This window comes from Tachysurus fulvidraco, chromosome 15, assembly GCF_022655615.1.
Source record: "Tachysurus fulvidraco isolate hzauxx_2018 chromosome 15, HZAU_PFXX_2.0, whole genome shotgun sequence".
NCBI lineage: Eukaryota > Metazoa > Chordata > Actinopteri > Siluriformes > Bagridae > Tachysurus > Tachysurus fulvidraco.
Window position 1 is genome coordinate 13,846,265 of NC_062532.1, and position 14,289 is coordinate 13,860,553.

At 37.9% G+C, this 14,289-nt stretch overlaps 1 protein-coding gene across 2 annotated transcripts in view; it reads right to left on the reverse strand.

The window, feature by feature from the left end:
* Positions 1-14,289, reverse strand: part of aatka (apoptosis-associated tyrosine kinase a) — a 30,143-nt gene that overhangs the window by 14,136 nt on the left and 1,718 nt on the right. For both annotated transcript variants that reach the window (XM_027141412.2, XM_047801064.1), the window contains exon 2: positions 4,504-4,637. In XM_027141412.2, coding sequence (XP_026997213.2) covers positions 4,504-4,637 — 134 coding nt within the window. The remainder of the gene's footprint in view (positions 1-4,503; positions 4,638-14,289) is intronic.

Here is a 14,289-nt window from a genome sequence, read left to right on the forward strand (position 1 = left end):
TGAAATGAATTAAATGCTTAAAAAAATACATGCTAGCTAATTTCCTTAGAAAACAGCACAAATTGTTTCCATGACTACATCTTACAGAACAAGCTAAAGCTCTTCCGGAGACTTTGATTGTCACACTTGTAAAACCCAGCAGTCTTCATTGTCCTTTTTTACTGAAACCATGTCCATTAAGTAATATGCTGCTTTCTTTACTGACATTTTCTGTAATATTTCATATTCATAATATATTTTCACTTGGAAATTCAACATAAACAATTTTCTAGTTTACTGAAATATATTTCAGCTGTAAAATCTTAAGAATATTAGTCATTTCTTAAATAAATAAAGAACCAGTATATAAAATAAAGAACACAAATGAGTACTTAAAAAAAGCCTCACATTTCTTGATGTCTCTCAAAGGGTTTTAGCTTGATAGGATTCGTAGATACTGAACTAAAGCATAGTATCATGAAGGTTGTTGAAAGTATTTCTGTAAGTAGCACTAATTAAGGGCATTTGTTTACTTAGGATATTATACTCCATCACTGTACGGAAATATTTTTTATTAACAAATTAATGTTGGGATATTAAAACTCTAAAGAAGTCCAACAGTTTTTAGTGGCCACCTGAATAAACAGTGGTCACAGAATCTTTTACACTGATTAAAGAAAAATAACCAGAGGATAAATGATAGCATATCTGTGTTTAATAGCAGAATATAAACAGAACTAACAAAATTCTCACAGATTTTGCCCATCCTGATTTGATTAATTTATGAGCACCACATTATTTGTCTATATGGTAAATTTAAGAGATGATTATAACCAATAGCTTTCCATTTCCTTGTCATCTAACTTACTGCCAATACTGCCATTATTATTAATGAGACCATTCACTTTGCTACCAAAATTGATTCCAGTAATTAATGTAGTTCTCGGCATTGTATTGAAACTTACTTTGTTTAATGGCTTTCTGGTGTTTGGAAGTTTGTGGAACTGACAGGCTTCTATTTGCTGGGGAAGAGATGGAGTAGGAGGCTGGGCTGGAAATCTTTGACCTACTAGAGACTGTACTCTCTCTCTCTCTCTCTCTCTCTCTCTCTCACTCACTCACTCACTCACTCACTCACTCACTCACTCACTCACTCACTCACTCACTCACTCACTCACTCTCTCTCTCTCTCTCTCTCTCTCTCTCTCTCTCTCTCTCTCTCTCTCTCTCTCTCTCTCTCTCTCTCTCTCTCTCTCTCTCTCTCTCTCTCTCTCTCTCCCCTATGCTGATGTGTCATAGATAAAGCTTCTAACTGTTAACTGCACCCATTGACCCCAAAACAAGCAGGCATTCATGGATGTACATACACATCCAAACACTAGCACCAGTTCACACATAGTCAACATGAATATCACCTCCACAACTGTCCGATAAACACATCTTCTCTTCTTACACTGGTACAGAACTGTGGAGCCCTCTGCTGCCCCAAGACAGGGTATGCCCTAACCACAGACACCACCCAACATCCGCAAGTTAGTCTAACTGGCACACAATAAGGCTTTATAAATATGGTGAGAATTAAGAAATGTCTTTTTTTTGTTGCAGGACAAGAATAAATTTTGTTTCTTTCATTATTCTTCAAAAAGTCCCGCTTACATGCTTTAGTACAGCACAAACTTAACCAGTAACCATTGTTGTGAGAATATTGGAACCCAGTTAGCGAAAACTAAAGCACTACCATTAGATTTTCCCTAGTACAATATTTTCTAACACGCTTTGGTACAAAACTGTGCTAACAGCATTTGGACTATTCGCCATGAATACAGGAATCATTGTCTGTTTGGCATTTTGATATTTTACATTCATAACCCTTCCATGAACCTTGAATTAACACATCTTAACAGTGTACAGTGTGGAGAAATCTCCACGCAACTCTCTTCAGGAATGCATGCTTTATGCTTTACTGATCACTGAAGAATGGGCGAGGGAGCCAGCAGTCCCTAAAGAACAGCCAGCTGCAGACAGCCTCAGTGCAGAGGAAGAGGGGGTGGAAAATACTACTGCAGAGAGTCTCAGCCTCAGTTTTTACATTCCGTTCCCTTCCCCCTCACGTCCTGTCCCTTTCCCTCTCCCTTTATCCTTTTCTTTTTTTCTGTCTATTCTTTTTGTAATCACTGTCTAACCAACCAAAATACCACTACCACTCTTTAACGATAAACTACAAACACAAAGCTCTCCTCTCCATGGGGTGGCATCTCTGCAGTGTCCACATCATACCATACACTGTCCTAATTATCTGTGACATGGTGGCATCTCTGACTCACCTTCACAATCCATCACAAACCTCCCAGCATGGGTGAGCCAGAGATAAACCAACCGCCTAAACTCACAAGACATTCTCTTTTATCAGCTATAACAACTGCATGTACACTCATTAAGCCTCAATCCGAGGAGCTCACAGGTCCAAACTAATACAACCTTGATTCGTTACTTGGTGTGGATCCGAGTTGTCAGTGGAGAAACATGGTGTGATGACTCATGCTTTATTCAATATAAACAGGTCCAATGCAGCCAGGATCTGATCAGAATTAATGCTTGTCTGTCTCTCATCTCACTTATACACTGATCCTTGTTACACTGAACCTGCATTCTTATTAGAGCATGAAAAAAGCTACCTATTAATCCTCATCTTCCTGATTATAACCCCTGATTTAGAAATCTCCACAAACACGGTTTAGCACAGCCTCTTAAAGCTGTTCCTTTTTTTCCCCTCTTGTTTTTAGAGTGAGTCGTCTGCTCATCTCCAGAAACAGATATACTTCCTATTTTCACTTCACACCATATCCACCAACTAATATGACCCCATCCAACCTGCTATCTTAATCTAGGCTGTGCTATTTTTTCACTTGCATGTGTAAGAGAAGTGAAAACAGAAAAGTGAGAACTGAGAACGTAAGTCTCACACCAACCCAGGTCTTCAACCTCAAGATGTCTGGCATGTCCTTCTCTGAAACAGACAGTCCCAGTCTCCACTCTTTCCAGCAAGACTCTAAAAACATTCCTTTTCTGACAATCTTCATGATAACACATTTTTAATGTTAGCACTTAATTGAAATGTCTTTCTAAACTTTATGCACTTGAAACACTTGTCTTTCACATAAGAAGGTCTGCTAAGTGACTAAAGTGATTTTCACACGGGACATTTGCTCGGGTCCGACCCGAGTGTTACTGTTCACAGCGCTCCCACAGAGTTTGTCTGGTTTCTCTCTGTATTCTAGCAAATGCCGGTGCATTTGCGTTCATCCAATGCCATCACACATCACATCCCATGTGATTACACATCACAACTCACCATATGCTTTGTTTTATATTATTTTGGTATTATGATGTACAGTATAGTATAGTTCTGTTTTCCCTGCAACTCATCGTACACGTGTGTTGTGGAAACTAATGATGTCGTCATTGGCTAAAACCAAATGCGCAGTTAACTTCACTAAGTGCAACTTCAAGAATGAGTTATGTTCGCATTCACAGGAATCGTGGCATAGTTCCAGTGTAAATAAATTCAGGGAGTCTTGGATCGGTACCTCAGTGCGCTTCCAGGTCTACATGACAGCTTTCACATTACTAATTTTTCATGTGAACTATGCTTTGTTTCAGATCAAACCGCCAGCATGAAAACCACCCTAAGTGTACAAGACATAAATAAACTAAATGTACATATTGTATTTTCAGCATCTTTAAACAACTGCTTAATAAAGTGTTGTTACAGTAATGACACTCATTACACCAACATGTGCAACCAAAATAAACACAGATGCTGTTTATTCATCATCTATATTCATGTCAAGTTTCTTTTCTTACAGAAGGCCCAAATAACAGAAGTGCGCAATACCTTATATGCACTGTTACTTAGTTTTCATCAAAAGTGACAAGGATTACAACAAACACACCTTTAGCATTTAGTTAAAGAATTTTAAAGGACTGTTAATGACTTTTAGTTTTTCAGTTATTTTTAGAATTTCTAATGTCCTAAACAGTGAATGTGCTGTTTCGATGGTAATTTCTGGTGGACAAAATTTCATTGCATCCCTAATAATTATAGCCAACTGATGTTAACCAAGTCAAGCATATAATGACAGATTTTATTGCACATTAATAAACTAAAAATAAATGCCATTTACTTGTCATTGGAAGGCTCTTCTTATGTTTCAAATTTGTTTAAAAATAGTCGTGTATGGCTGAAGTCGTGTATGGCTGAGAATGTGCATGACTAATATTGTCATGAGGTCACTTTTTTGTCTTTCATATCTTTCTTTGTTTCACTTCCTCCATCTGTGCTAATAAATCAAGCAGGGTCTTTATCTCTGTTGTGAAAACTCTGAAACTGCTCATTTCGCTGAGTAATGGCTGTATAAAAAATCCTGCTGAAGCCAGAAACTCAAGATTTAATTTCTCATCCACTTCTAATTTTTCAAACTGGTTTGATGGATGAAGTTAAGTCAGTGAAGAGTACACACTCACCTTGAAGCTGATGTCCCCTTTCTTGCAGCACAAGCAGGCCAGCATGAGGAAGATGAACGTGAAGAGCCCAGAGAAGGAGACAGCCACCACAACGAGAGAGGACGGCCATGACAGCTCACTCAGTGGGGCGCCACCTATAGGAGCCAAGCAGAGATGCAACCATTATGATTGAGATATAATTTTGCCATTTTGATGTTTTTTGAAAGTAATGTAAAGAATTTTTAGGACACTAAGGTGAAATGAGGCATGGAAACAATGCAGAGCAATGACAGCAATGCAGTATGAAAAGAAGCTCTGTGTTCCTCTAGTGCAACGAATAGAGACACTTTTGTGGCCCATTGAGAGTCAATTCATTTCCCCAAGTCAATTTATCCGGATGTTTCATAACACTCTAAAACAGTATGTGCCTCCTGGTGGTTGATTTGATTTTGTGGCCACTGTGTGTTAGCGCTATATTACATCGCCTCCTGTAAAAGAACAACGATGAAATGGTTTTAATGGAGTGTAAATCGTCTTTTATCTTTGCTGCCTCACTATGAAACACAATCTGGGATAAAAAAACAAAATTACATAAAAAAGGTTTCTTTAGTTAGAGATTAATTATTGCTTAAGTGATATAGATAAAGATATATAGATCAGTGTTTGAGTTATATTTGTTAAAACATGCAATTTTTTTTTTTTTTTGTAAAAAAGATTTCTGTAAGACTTTCAGAGAACCTTCGAGGTCAGTTAGTAACTTCCACAACTTTGGATATGTCAAATTTAAGTAGAATACATCTGAAGTAGAATATATCTGAATGTATCTGTAAATATAGAGCATTAATGGTAGCATTTGATTGGCTCTGTGCTGATAGACGATGACAGACAAAATCACATTAGCCTTTTCACAGGCTGTCTGGGGGTCGAGATAAAAGCTGCAGTGCCAGATATCACAGTTTGGAGTGTTCAGATTTAATCTGGTTTTCAAAGCCTCCAGCTGGCAAGTGAGAGAGAGTAAAGTCACAGTAAAGTAACACTCAGTATCATGCTCAGACGAATGAATACACACATCTAGCCTTGTACATGGTGTACAATCTTGCTTGGTTCTGGTAAATGTGCCAAACCCATAAAACCCTAACACACACAACCCAAGAATTCATGTCAGAAGGTTATCTTCTGCTTGCTTTTCACTTTAGCACAGATCAAGCTGAACACTTAGTGTGTAAAGAGGAACATTAAACACAATATGACACACACAGGCTTGTAAATAGCAATATCAAAAACATGACCAGTGATCCCCAGTCCATCTGAATACTCATGCTCTCTCACATCACTCCCAGAACGCCATGGCAACACCACGGTCAGCTGACCCTGCCATTTTTGATGGCTTTCACAGCATCATAAATCTTTCTCTATGTCTAACCCTGATTTTCATCACACTCCATAACATTGATGCTGATGCATTAACAGCTTCGCCTTCAAGTGCTTCTCACTCATCTCCTCTTCTCTCCTTCCATCTCATTTAACTTCTCACTCATCATCTTTGTCGCACAACCTCTCTAACATACACACAGGCACAAACACACCATATGTGTCTACCATAATACCATCGTTTTCAATAGATTTAAGTGCTGGTCTTGTACCTATTCACATGAGAGAGAATTTCCTCATGCACAGCAACCATCTAGGTTTTACCTCAAAATAAATATTTTACTTTGAGTACATTTACTTCAGCATGTATGCACAAGTCAAAAATATCATGACAATGTCGCATGTCGCTGCTCAGAGAAAGCATTATATTGCTTTACTTTAATGAAATTTTTATTTGTTTAGTGCTTTTAACGGACATTCTCGCAAAGCTGCTTTACAGGAATATAAAAATTCCGAATGCAAATGATCCAATTTTAAATTCAAATGAATCCTAACATTAGTAATGAAGCTCCCATTGTTCACTAGACTGCAAATTAAACTCATTTTTCTTTTAGTTTGTATGCCAAATACACTAAGATCTCACAAATTGGCCTAAACCCAGACTAGATAGCCATACAATATACCGCCTTGTAATCTTACTGTATTACCTTGAGTCCAGCTGTTCCATTAGACATTGTGTGATAGTGACAGAACAGAATATGAGTAAATGCTTTTTCCTTTTGTCCACACCACTCATGACAATCTGTTAAAGCATTTGATAATACTGGAGATCTTGCATACTTAGTTTTCTACAATCACTCCAGGAAAGTGCATAACAAGATCAACTGGATGAGATGTGTTCACGGAGGAAAGCAAAGCAGAGCTACACTGTGAGTCACACAGTATTTCCCAAAATCCAGGTACAGAGAAGATAAGAAATAGCAGATGGATAAGCAAGATGGTATGCGGTAGATGGTAGAACTCAAAAGATGGTAGAAGAATTCAGGCTTACGGACTGCTAAAGCAGTTTGTCCTGTGTTCTGCATATACCACATCTTCAGAACCCAACGGCAAAAGTCCAACATAGATTTAAAAGCGATTGTGAAAAAAGAAATATATATATATATGCGTGTGTGTAGAAGTTAGGTTGATAGTTTATGAGATAGGTAGAAGTTTGTGAGAGAGACCACACCTGAAACTCCATCTCTTCCATGCCCACACCCCTTTGCTCTCTGTTTCCTGCTCGTTATTCATTTACCTAGAGCAAAACCAAACTCCCACAATTTCATCTGTAACTCTTCTTCCACACCCATAATAACTGTCTATACCTCAGCTGAATGTTAAAGTCATGCATATTTTATCTTGATCAGAAATTAAGCTGCATGAGGGCATCACCCAGTAGATGGCTAGGCTCCCTTTTGACTGTCAAATCTCAAGCTTCCATAACATTTTAGGGAGTTTTTCTTGCCATCATAGCTTCTTGCTTGAACAATATAGAAATCTACACAAAACTAATCTAAAAGATGAGAGGGAAAGTTAATTATGTTAGAATATGCCAATCATCAGCAAGTGCAACTTTAGAAAAGTCTCATAGATACTATTATTAATGCATGGGTTAGGAGTTATCCAGGACTTTAGGAAACCTTGTATCTGCCACAATGCATCATGGGCATCTCGGCACAATACATCTGCATCAATAAAATCGATTAAGTTGCTACAAAGCCTAGTCATAAACCCCAGTTGCCCATTATGTTTAAGGCTATATTTGAAGAAGCAGAGGTCCATTCAGGAAGTTTGTCAGCATGGGGTCTCTCGAAGGCCCAGGGAAGAGAAATGAGTTGTCGTGGCAACGGTGAGCAGCAGACCATTGAATCATCCTTTGCTGTAGATAAGCACACAGCCCATGCTAGAAGCAGTCCTTACACTCTACTGAAGCAGGAGGGTTTGACACACTTGCACGGGGAGCAGCATGAGGGATTGACTGGCTGCTTTTTTTAGCCCCCTCCCCCGGTCTCCTGGTGCATATCTATATTTTCCCCCTTGCACTGTAGTCTTAGCATGCCTCAGAATGTAGCTAAGCTTCACCTACCTTCTCTGTTTGCACCCATAAACAAAAATAAGCATTACATTGCAGTCTTGGTACTGGGTGCTGATACAAAATGGAGTGGCCTTCATGTGAAATCCCTAAGTGGAAGGTATAGAGACAGAGTGTGTAAAGATAGCAAGGTTGTTGCTAATGGGATTGAAGGTGTTAGTGTATTCTAAGCATTAAAAAAATAGGAAAACCAATTATCTGAGTGGACAGAGCTCCATGATTTTCTATCGCTTTCTCTTTACACATGCCTAGCAACCTCTTGACCCATTCTCCATATTGGCTTGCCATGTATTTATGTTTATTGGAGCACATCTCAATGCAACACGGCTTTGATGGCAGACAACATAGCAAAGCTGACCTTTCTTGAGTTATGTAGTACAGAATACATTAGTCTCTGGTTTGGAAGTGCTTTTGGAGACAGCTTTGGAAGGCAGGCACTAAACTTATGCTCCAACATTTGTGAATCCTTGTGTGCATCTGGGCCTCTAAATGATTCATCCCACAGATAAAAAGTAGTATCGATTGAAATTATAATATAGCAGGACACAATATCCACAGCTGATTTGTGTTTAAAGAACAGGATATTAAGGATGTATAAGCACACACACTTCATTAAAGGGAGAGACAAATACTTCCTCAGTAGGAAAGCGTATTTATTTTGTCAGCAAGATGTAGTCAGAAAAGTAGGTGTGATAGCTCAGCAGTTAAGGTGTTGGAATACTGATCTGAAGGACATGAGTTCGAGTCTCAGGTCCACCAAGCTGCCACTGCTGGGACCATGAGCAAGTATAAATTGAAATAAAATGTGAGTCACTCTGGACAAGGGTGTCTGCTAAATGCCAGAAATGTAAAATAGAAGGGCTAAAGCACAATATCCTGCAAAATAATATACTGATGGTTGACATACTGTCTATTTGTAAGTAAAAAGAAAGCATGAACTATCACCAGTATCTATTATGGATGAAGTAGAAAGATTAGTGAAAGAATATTGACGTGGTACTTTCTCTGTGCTTGGTGAGCACAGATGGAAACTCCACAGGTTGTCTAGTCCACCGGAAAGATCACAGTCACTACCCTGACTCCAGAGCCTGATTTCTCCAAATATACCACTCTCTCCCTGTCAAAATGAAACTGAATCTAAAAAAAATTAAATGCACACATTGGGGTTTTGTGGTATATGTGACTGCAGATGGCTCAGCAGTTCTGGAGTCGATGCTGACAGACTGTACACAGCTTGTGTTCACTTAATTGGGGAAGTAGTTTTACCAGAGTGTTTGTGGTAGCTTAAACACAGTGGAGCTTCTATATGACTTAAGGCAATGGGAGTTTTTTTACTCTGTTTGTGGTTAAAGTCAGGAAGGAGGAACCCTGAAGTGTTTATGCAACTGTTCCTTCCGCAGGAACAACATGTGTGTTACAGATAACCGGCAATGGCAAAGACATACATACGCATCAATGTTCACATCGACAGTATGGTTTAGTTACAGTTTGTAGCCTTGAGAATTTTACTATAATAACATGATTCAACTGTTTCAGATCTAATATTCAGATCTAACAGATTAATGTCCATTGAAAGTAAGCCTGACCATGCATAATTTGGTTCACTGACTCTAAACCTATACTTAAAATATGTCATAAATTCTCTATTTCAGCTCTCTTATGTACTTTTATAATCAGTTCCTTCTATCTGCTTTTGCTATGATGTGATTTTGTTGTCCACTTGCTCCTGTCTACGCCCATGTCACCGGTTGATTACCCTAATGTGTTCACCTCTTCTGTGTCTTGCCCTGATTAGTTTGGTTATTTCTACCCTGTTGTTTCTGTCCCTCCTTAGTCTTAGGATGCGATTTCTCTTGCATTATATATGTTTCTGTGTTTTCTGCATATCCTGTGTTTAGCTTTTATGCCTGTGTTTTGACCAATGCTATGGATCTATGTATTGATTAAATAACCAATGGGCCAAAGCAATGCATAAACATCGATGCATGCATCATTTTTATGATGAACATCCCAGGCATCGCCTGTATGCAATCAAGAAACATTTTGGATTCACCACAAAATATGAACAGACATTCAAAAGCCACATATGTAACATGTCATTTCTATTGCTAGCATAAAAAAAGACCCACTCACCCACCTTAAACATAATTTTCTACACCAAAATTAGGCAATACTCCAAAAGATCATATAGCACTTGCCATTTCTTTTTTTATTTGTAAACATCTAGGCTCTACCATGTCTTGAAAAATGCACATACTCTAGAAAATACACTATATTACCGAGATGGTACTTCACATATACATTGCGGAGCTGTACACTCAGGTTCAAGTTAAAGATGATGTCCAAAGTGTGCTAATGGAAGCAGGATGAGTCTCAGTCACAGATGGATAGATGCCATGCACAATCCAAGCATATGTAACCATTATATTATAACATTATATGCCTGCCATTATATTGACACTGACTAAAAAACAAAGAATTATGCTTTTCTGACATTTATTTTTACATGACACAAACCCACAGGAGTAAATCCTTTGGCCAGGAATAGAAATGCCTGTGAAGAGTGGAACTTAAATGACAAAACATCTACAATTGTGACTGATAATGCTAGCAACATGGCCATAGCTGGGGTCTATCACTTCACATAAAATATTCTGCATGCAATATTAATTTAGCAATACAGAAAGGAAAGAACAAGACATGTTGTGAGATTTTATCACAGAAGTATGGTAGCTACTGCAGTATTAAAGGAGAAGCAAAAGCTGCTTGGAATTCAAGAACTATCAAAGAAAAATAATGAAATTAGTCCTCTCACACCTCAGATTTAAAATATACATAACTAAACAGACTAAACCAATACAAATAGATATACAGATAGTGGAACTGCATTGCGGACCCACAATATGTATGGTCTTCAGTGAATTCATGATCATTCTGTTTGAGGTGGATCTTCATTTTTAATCCATCTACACACCTTTCTCTCTTTGTGCATTGCCTATATGATGGAATATACCAGTAAATGTCCACTGAATACAACTGTCCAAAGAATCTGAAAAGCATATCTGTGACCCTAGAAGCAAATGTAGAGTTGCAGACAAGATATGTTTTTTTAAAAAGCCTTTTACTCTTTCACTCAAGCCAGACTACATTATCATAGTATTGGATTGTTCCTGTCTTCCTGAACCTGGCAAAAACCACTCTACATTAGTCTTTATTACCTTAGGGAAATATATACAGAATACAAGACAAAGGTCAATTAATAGGAGTATAAAGATTCGAAAATGAGATTACACCATTAAATATTATATTATTTTGACTGCTGTTGACTCAGACAGTACCAGAGGGATAGCTAAGGCAAAAGCACTATCAACACTCTAATAAAACAACACTTGAGTAACAAATTACCTCCAGCCAAAACTGAACATCTTTTTCCACGCTATGTAAGATTGATTTTGGAATTGAATAAAATTGTATAGCAAGATATTTCAATACCTTAGACTCTTAATGTTCTGTCTAAGAAGTCTGAACCATAGAGAGATAGAGCACATTGTAAGCAAATGTGTTTGGACTAAAATTGTATACAGTCCCCAAAAGTATAAGATTCAGTTTTTCTTATAGACAAAAGACATTTAGCGCTGAGATCAAATAACAATGAACTTGGTACGTAGGGTTAGGGTTAGGGTTGGGCATGAACAACTTGGATCTTAGTTTTAAACCTTCCCATTTTTGTACTTGATTTTGTCCTCTTTTGTGTTGGCAGTGTGTTCTGTGTCGTGAAGATGTTCAAGCCCAAGCCAAGCCACGACACTGCGTATTTTGGCTCCAGAACATCTCATCATTTAGGACATCTTGTACAATTTGTCTTGATAAACTGTAAAATTCAGAGCCCATTTCATTCATTCATTCAAAAAAAAAACAAAAAACAAATGAAAACAAAACAAACAAACAAACAATAAAAAAAACATGGCTAAAAGTTTGCTTTAGGTATATTATATCTGCCAGCACAGGTAAATGCACTCTCCATGGTGCTGAAATTCTGCACAGGTAACTCTGAAACTGTAGTCATGTACCAATCAGTTATGCAATATATCATAGCTATACTGTTACATTACACTTCTAAAATACACTTACTACTGCAGTTCATTTGGAAGGCCGTTGCTGACGTAGAATTTATGGGCCACATTTTTTCATGCTCCAAAAAAAAATCTAGCACATTCCGTAGTCATCCTTTTTTTGGGAGTGGGGTGGGTGGGGCAGAAACACAGATGACTGTGATAAAACGCTAAATGATTATTGTGATATGAATAATTTTTAACTCTAAACAAAAATCCACATTATGGGGCAAACAATTTCTCAGGGGCAGCGAGCATTAAAGCCTGCTGAGAATCATATATGACCACAATTAAAAGGTAAGTCAGCTAAGCAGCCAATAGGTACCACAATTAGTATTGATTCATTCTCCTTTATGGAATGCTGGTAACACAGAAAAATCCTGTCTAAATGTCTTACTGCACAACAGTGAAGTAAACAGTAAACAGCCCTTCTATTTTCCTGCTTTGTCAGGTCAGCATCATGTGAATGGCATTCTATTTTACATGATAATGGATTAAAGGAGTCAAGGAGTCTGACATTTCAGTTGTTTTGCACATCCCTGTACAACATCTCAGGTAACTGCTGCTATAACACTGTGTTCATTCCAGTATTTCTGCACACGTAATATTGTCTGAACATTCAGTATTTACACTGGTCAGCACTGTTTCTTTTCTGCTCTTTTGTGTATTGCCTTTTGTGTATTGTCTTGTCATTTTTTGTTTGCACTGTCTTTTGTCCCACACTGTCTTGTCTGTCTTGTTTGTCTTGTCTTGCACTGTTTGCACCAGGTTGCACAGTTGCACTTTAGGTGGCTATGAAACAGTTTTATGTAGCACCATGGTTGGAGAAACATTGACTCATTTCACTGTGTACTGCAACAGCTATATATGGTTAAAATGACAATAAAAGCTTTTTGACTTGACTTGATTTAATGTTTCACTGATAAATATCTACAGCAGTGCACAGGAGGTTGTATGATTATTAAAGACAACCTTCACAGCTTAACAGGCTGCAATTAAGAAATATGAAGTACAAAAACTTTCTCAGCATTCTACCTATTCTATATTGGATAAAGATGTGCTTCATGATTCTGTGGCACATATCATAGCTACAAGTGCTTGACCTCAAGAAAGTACAGTTAAAGAGGAACAGCACAGACCTAACAGCAGCCATGCAGAGACACAGCATTCCATAAACATCTTATTCTCAGTCAGAAAATTTTATTTAGATTATTTATCAAATTATACCAATCATCAGCTAGTCACATTATAGGCTAAATCTGATGTGTTAAGCCATTTTGTTCAGCATTACTGGGGTAATTCCAGCTTTAAGAGGCACTACTCTTTTTTTCCATCCAGATCTGCAGTGTTGGCATTTTTTAACGTCTGCTTTTTTTTCCAAGGAAAATTACAGGCTGAATTACTTAATATTCGTTAAGAAAATCAAAGTTATATTTATTAATACTCGATGTGATTTTGCAGGCAGATGATATATCTTTTGTTTAACCACTATTTGGTCATTTTGCCCACAGATTAAAAGATAATATTTCTGCCATTAAAAAAAAAATCTCAAAGTATATAAAAATGCCATTATCTTATCTGGCTGTCTATTTACTTTCTTCAGTGGGAGGAAAATCTATCTTAGGAAAGCCAGTGATTCAAAAGTTTTTGCAATATTGGGCATATACCACAATATATCTGAATTACACACAAGGGGCTCATGGAGACCAGCAACAAGGTCGAAACTGTTTCAATCCGAGGTTCCAATCCTCTGGGGACGACTGGTCTCCAGCAAGCTATTAACATTAGCTTACGGTAACACAGGAATACTCATGTGCTTGTGCAAAACATTAAGGATGAGTATGACCTGCACAAAAAATGACTGGTCTCTTGATTCACACATAAACAACATACCATATATTGCCATGGTAACATCAATTCTCAATTCCATTACTCAGCCAGTCATAGTAACAGATTTCCACTGACTCAGGACCGTTATGAAACATATATCACAGAAGCTGAGGAGGCAGCCCACAGCAATTCAGAAGAGAGAGAGAGAGAGAGAGAGAGAGAGAGAGAGAGAGAGAGAGAGAGAGAGAGAGAGAGAGCGCAAACCAATTTCATCAATTTAATCAAACCACACCAGAATGAGCTCTCAGGATGCTGTAGCAAGGCATGCATACTCTAACATAAATGTGCCTGACCTCCTGA